The 6,164-nt window shown below is 39.8% G+C and overlaps 1 protein-coding gene across 1 annotated transcript; it reads left to right on the top strand.

The window, feature by feature from the left end:
- Positions 1 to 4,666: 4,666 nt before the first annotated feature.
- On the top strand, positions 4,667 to 6,105 carry TGL1_2 (cholesterol esterase; the record flags this gene model as incomplete). Its single annotated transcript, XM_064831719.1, has 6 exons — positions 4,667 to 4,684; positions 4,745 to 4,793; positions 4,853 to 4,922; positions 4,981 to 5,015; positions 5,084 to 6,017; positions 6,072 to 6,105. 6 exons carry the CDS (start codon positions 4,667 to 4,669, stop codon positions 6,103 to 6,105), a joined length of 1,140 nt encoding a protein of 379 aa, XP_064677999.1.
- Positions 6,106 to 6,164: the final 59 nt, after the last annotated feature.

Below are 6,164 nucleotides of genomic sequence, written 5' to 3'. Positions count from 1 at the left end.
TTTGAAGACTTGAACGTCAATGATATTATGCAAACTTGAATTTAAAAACTTGCTCGGATTGAACGAAACGCTCGTTAGGTCGGCAAGGCACTTTTGATGGTCGTCCACAACAGAGATACCATATCTATCCAGAAAACTAGACTGAAAGTCTATCCACAATGTTAGACACTCATGATCCGCAAGGAGAAATGGCTGATAGTATTACTAGACATGCTGAGTGGGTTTCAGCACAATATGGGGAACAAGCAACAAAATCATGTATCAAAATCGATTGAACAGAGATTCATGATACCTAGAGATTCTACGATAAAAGAGTCGACATATGGCAGCTGTACTGAAATTGGATTTACAAAGCTGCACTACCGAAAGGCAAATGATCCAAAATCAATCGCTCAAACGCTATTTTTTGCTATAGTATTGTAACACATATAAGTTTTCTGTTGTACGTTAACCAACATTAGTCAATGCACGCCCTGGATATATTCCATAGACTTGAATACCGTATGGACGCTTCTCTGCTATTGCTATTGAAGAAAGACGTATCTTTGCCATGATACACTTTAGATTTGGCAGCTAAAAAGCCGATTTCTGAACGAAAGTATCGCAGTACATATCCAAACAAAGAGGCCTCATTTTGTAGAGCAAGCACACAAGAAAGAGCAAAGTTTAGTTGATAGAAAGGAAGCCTGATTGAATTAGCAGCTTTACCGTTAATAGTGCCGAAACACTGATTCTTTATTATTATTTCATTACGAGTGTCTATGCTTTGGATTGCTCTCTACCTTTGCTTCGCTTCGGTAAAAACCAACCTGCGCTGTGGCAGCTTGCGCTACCGATTACCCTTGCGTATCTTATCAAAATACTATGACTTTCATGTTGACTCTCTATTTACACATGAAAACCCTTCATATTATCTGTGGGTCTGATTCTTATGTGATGTTCTATGTCTATATACACCTAGCTACTTCATATACGGGCAAGCACTATGCTGATATTTCCCATTTTTAGGCCTTAGTGTCCCTGATACAGCAAAATCTGAGTACATTTGAGTTGCGTTTTCTTGTGTTCAAGGCCGTTTTAGATCGTCAGAATAGCATCAAACAATTGTACTCGAGTGGCAGCAATTTCCTGGCACATTTGCTCAACTTTTTGGGGACGCAAAAAATATAGCCAAAAATCGACCAAAAAGCATGTGGTACCCCTCATGGTTTTTGACGAAAATCAAACGATCGCATTTTCACTTTGAAAATGAAGACTTTTACTATGGCAAATATCAAATCAAAATGTTTCTCTCGATCCAAAGCAACTTCTAAAACCACTTTTATGATGTCTTCATATGCAAAATTTTGACATTTTGGCCAGAAACCTCTTTTCATATTTTCATAAATTGCTCAATTATTTTATTTAAAACATCTATCTTACTTGGCACCATTGGAAGCGCCTTGAAAAGTACTTCAAGAATGTATTAGGAAGCATTTTTTTTTTTTGTAGGGGAGTCGAGCTCCAGGTTTTATTTAAAGTCCTTAAAATGTCATGCTGAGGGATAGAAAAGACTGTTGGTGGACCCAATGTCTGCAAAGAAGGGGAATAAGATATTTTTGAATTAAGTTGGGAAAGAAATCTACTGCTAATAAGGTGCGACACCTAGAGCCAAAACAGTCTTGCGGAAATCGTCAAAATATAGATAATGGATAGAGTACAAAACACCAAACGAGGACATCAGTACTACTTCAAAAAATCAAACAACTTGCGTTCACCAGGATTTGAACCGGGATCCTCCCGTTGGCATACGGGAGTTTTACCACTTCGCCCTACCACCAGGGGCGTATTAGGAAGCATCGGAAGATTATCACAGTTTATATAGTCGATTCTAACAAAATACATTAATCAAGTCGAAGAAAAACGAAATATGCCCAATCTTGAGCAGAAAAAATAAACTGGGTTTGAATCAGTTTTGGCGGCGGCGCTGCTGCTGGCTGACTCAAATGCCTTTCTGACGATGACAATGATGATTGTGATGCTGATTAAATGGGGATCTTGGAATTGAAAGGACAATCGATTAGTCCGAATACTTTTTTTTTTATTTCTTGGGTGCTTTTCCCTATAAAGGCGTCTTTTGCAACGATAATCTCTCAAAAATGTAGCTGTAGATCTTACGCAACTTCTGTATATACTTATGGCCAGCTTTATGTCGCCATCTTAAGAGCAGCATCAGCGAATGGACACCTTCCCTTCCTGACGCTGATATATCCTTTCTTTTAATATTAATTAATTGTTTAAAGTCTACTTGATATCTCTGAGTTGAGTTGAATAGTCTGCGGTGAAAGCCTGCAGGATGACGCCGACATCGAGCGTAGCGAGATAGATCGGCTAGTGGATAATCTACTGTGTAAAGTGCAGTTCGAAAAAGCCAGACTTGTCAAAGAGAAGTTGAGACACAGTGACATGTACAAAGTGCTAGCAATTCTGGAGAAAGTGTAAGTAGAACAATATACAGAAATCTTGAACATTCTATTGACAACTACCAACTATCATTAACAGTATTAAAGACACTCAGTTGTGGAACGAAGCGGGCGAAGAGCTGGAGATGACCTTCCACCAACGCTTCGTTAGCTATCTAAATGTACTGTTGATTGAAACTGATCTGAATATAATCGAGTATGCGCATAGAACCAAAGTTGATGTTTTTCTAATCATATTTCTCTTATTTTTCTTAGTGGAAAACCTGGCTGCTCTAGCAGCAAACTTGCGCATAAATGCTTCTAACATGAGCAGCTTGCATGAATTTGGTACCTCTCCCTCATCTCTTTTAGCAATTGATATGATAGGTGATGATACGGTGATTTACCGTAGAGGGAAATTATTGAAAAAAATCATATTTTATAAGTTTACACGACTATATCTACCTGTTGACATAAATGGATGACTACTTTGCTGCAACCCCCCCCCCCCACTCAATCCTTGTAATACCAAGACGTTTTGCAGATATTGCTTGTATTGAAAATACTTTCCTAGCTCTTTTCAGATCCAAATGTCTTTTTCTTTTACAAGTACACAGCAGCGTTGAATTGACATAAACGTTTAATAGCATTGTTACACATCATTGATTCCTGCATTAAGAAAGAAAATTGCTACAGATGAAATGTACAGTGATATTGGAAGCGTTAGCGAGATGGATGCTGCTGTCCCTGATCATACTCATGTCAATCAAAATTCTATATTTAAGTCTAAAAAGAGAAAGCATAGTGCCTCCGAGTCTGAAGAGGACAACTAGAATCTTCCTTATATCAATATTTTCTTGTATCATTTTTTTTTTCATCAATAAATTAGTACCTATTGTAATTAATAATTATCATAGAAACTTCATTGATGTATAGCTGGAATATGGTGCATTGAGGTAAAATACTGAGTTAAACGTTGATTTGATCTATCATAAGGCGACAGATATACGCATTTATAACCTCTCTATTATCATAGCTTCTATTGTATCGGCGGTGTGAATGGGCGCATTATACATCAGTATATAGTATCCTTTCATCCCAGGAATGCAATACATTTCATCCATAGTTTTTTGAATGAAACGTAATACAATAACCAGTGACAGTGCTTCTAGGAGCATTCTTTTTTGTCTTGGATAGTGCTTTCCTTTTACGATTTATCTAATTTATTTGGTGAGTTCATTGATACAACATATTTTGCTGAAATTGCACTTGAAACTGTATGTGAAACTGCTCTGGTGCTGGAATTGGTCGTAATAGCTGCAGTACCCTTAGCAGACCATCCTCCAGGAGGTCTCATGTCGATATCAAACCCCGATTCATCCACAAAAACATTGGTTTGGAGATAGTTCATATCTGTCTTGCTCCAGTTCTCAGTCCATGCTATACGATCTGCGATTTGTGAATAATCGTTTCTTGCTTTTGGGTAAAGGGCGAGTTTCTTGAATGAAAGGCTACATTCTTCTTTCATAAAGTTTCTACCACTGATTTCCTTTAATGTAAAACCTTCAAACTTTTTAATGAGTGAAGCAACTGTATCAGCAAATCCTGGCTTGGGAGTTATCATCATAAAAGTCGAGTAGATGAATCTTATGTCTTTCATCAAGCTGCGCCTTTGGTCTATTGACTTTGTTGGTGTGCTTTTTTTCAAGATGCTCCAACGTTTATCTTCTTTGAGTCTCTTGGCCCATGTCTGTGCTGTTCGTTCAGCAATTACCCCCAACTAATCTACCAGATTTAGCAGCATTGAATAGTTTTACCCCCATTTTAATAGACAAAAAGAAGTTTTTGTTCGCTGGAGTAGCCATTGTAATGCTTTTTCTGCGTTTTTACTACTCTTGCAGCTTCCTCCATTTCAGCACCTAAACCTTCATCAAGCGAGTTTTGCTCTGGGCCCTGCTTTTCACAGTAAATTCGTGGGCGGGTTAGCGTTTCTAGGTGATGTGGGTGAACTTCTTCTTCTTCCAATTCCATTGCACCGCGCCCTTCCTCGCCAAACAATTCTCCCCTGCCCATCTTTTAAACTTTCTTAAAAGAGAAACGCCGCCTATTGATATCACAAAATGATGACTCTTAAATTTCTGATCGAGAAAATCGATAAAGGTAAAGCGCTTCATGTGTGTGTGTCTTAAAGTTTTCTTTTTTCCACAACTTATATATTTACGATTATGTCTACCGCTGGTCAAGTAAGCGCTGTCTTTTGGTCAAGACGTCAAATAGAGTATTCACACTGTCCTCATATGTAGGTCATCAAATGTCGTGCTGCCGTCGCCTGGGAAGCTGGCAAGCCTTTGAGTAAGTGAAATTGGTCATTAGTCAGCCATTGCGGATATGCTAACATGGCATGACATTAGGCATCGAGGAAGTCGAAGTAGCTGCTCCCAAGGCTCACGAAGTCCGTATCAAGATTATGTATACTGGCGTGTAAGTAAGAGTATCAAACATGACAGGCGCAATGCCTCACCTTCTGTACACATTGTAGTTGTCACACTGATGCTTACACTCTTTCTGGTGTTGGTAAGTCGTTCATTTCCTATGCGCATAAAGACACAGAATCTAAGCATATTCTACCCTACAACACATAGATCCCGAAGGCGTCTTCCCTGCTATTTTGGGACACGAAGGTGGTGGTATTGTTGAATCTGTTGGTGAGGGTGTCACTGATGTCGCTGTTGGAGACCATGTCATTCCCTTGTACACTGCTGAGTGTGGTAAATGTAAATTCTGTAGGAGTGGAAAGACCAATTTGTGTGGTTCCGTCAGAGCCACTCAAGGTCGTGGTTTGATGCCTGACGAATCTGTTCGTTTCACCTGCAAGGGCCAACCCATCTACCATTATATGGGTACCTCTACCTTCTCTGAATACACTGTTGTTGCTGACGTTTCCGTTGTCAAGGTGGATCCCAAGCCTAGTCTTCAAAAGCTCTGCCTCTTGGGTTGTGGTGTTACCACTGGCTTCGGTGCTGCTACCAAGACTGTCAAGGTTGAGGAAGGTGACAATGTCGCTGTCTTTGGTGTAGGTTGTATTGGTTTGAGTGTCATTCAAGGTGCTGCTTACAATAAGGCCAAGCGCATCATTGCCATTGACACCAACCCTAACAAGGAAAAGCTTGCTCGTGAATTCGGTGCTACTGACTTTATCAACCCTACTGACATTAAGGGTCCTATTCAAAACCACCTTGTCGAGATCACTGATGGCGGTTTGGAATATACTTTTGACTGTACTGGCAATGTTGATGTGATGCGTGCTGCTTTGGAATCTTGTCACAAGGGCTGGGGTGAGTCTGTCATCATTGGTGTTGCTGCTGCAGGAAAAGAGATCAGCACTCGTCCTTTCCAATTAGTTACTGGCCGTGTCTGGCGTGGATCTGCTTTCGGCGGTGTCAAGGGTCGCTCTGAGATGGGCAGTCTCGTTCAAAAGTACTTGGATGGCCAATTGAAGGTTGATGAGTTCATTACCCACACTTTTGATTTTGAGCAAATCAACGATGCTTTGGACGCCATGCACTCTGGCTCTTGGTAAGTCTTGTCTGTTTCTATCATAGCAATAACTAACCTTGTTTTATTCTCTAGTATTCGTGCTGTTGTCACTGTTCAAAAGGACTAAAAAAAAAACTGTTCAATACTACCAAATGTAATAAAAACTGGATTCATGCAACACGTGAT

Source organism: Mucor velutinosus (genome assembly GCF_035048745.1).
Source record: "Mucor velutinosus strain NIH1002 chromosome Unknown tig00001569, whole genome shotgun sequence".
Lineage (NCBI taxonomy): Eukaryota > Fungi > Mucoromycota > Mucoromycetes > Mucorales > Mucoraceae > Mucor > Mucor velutinosus.
The sequence above is the reverse complement of the archived record's forward strand: the minus strand, read 5'-3'. Positions and strand labels throughout refer to the sequence as shown.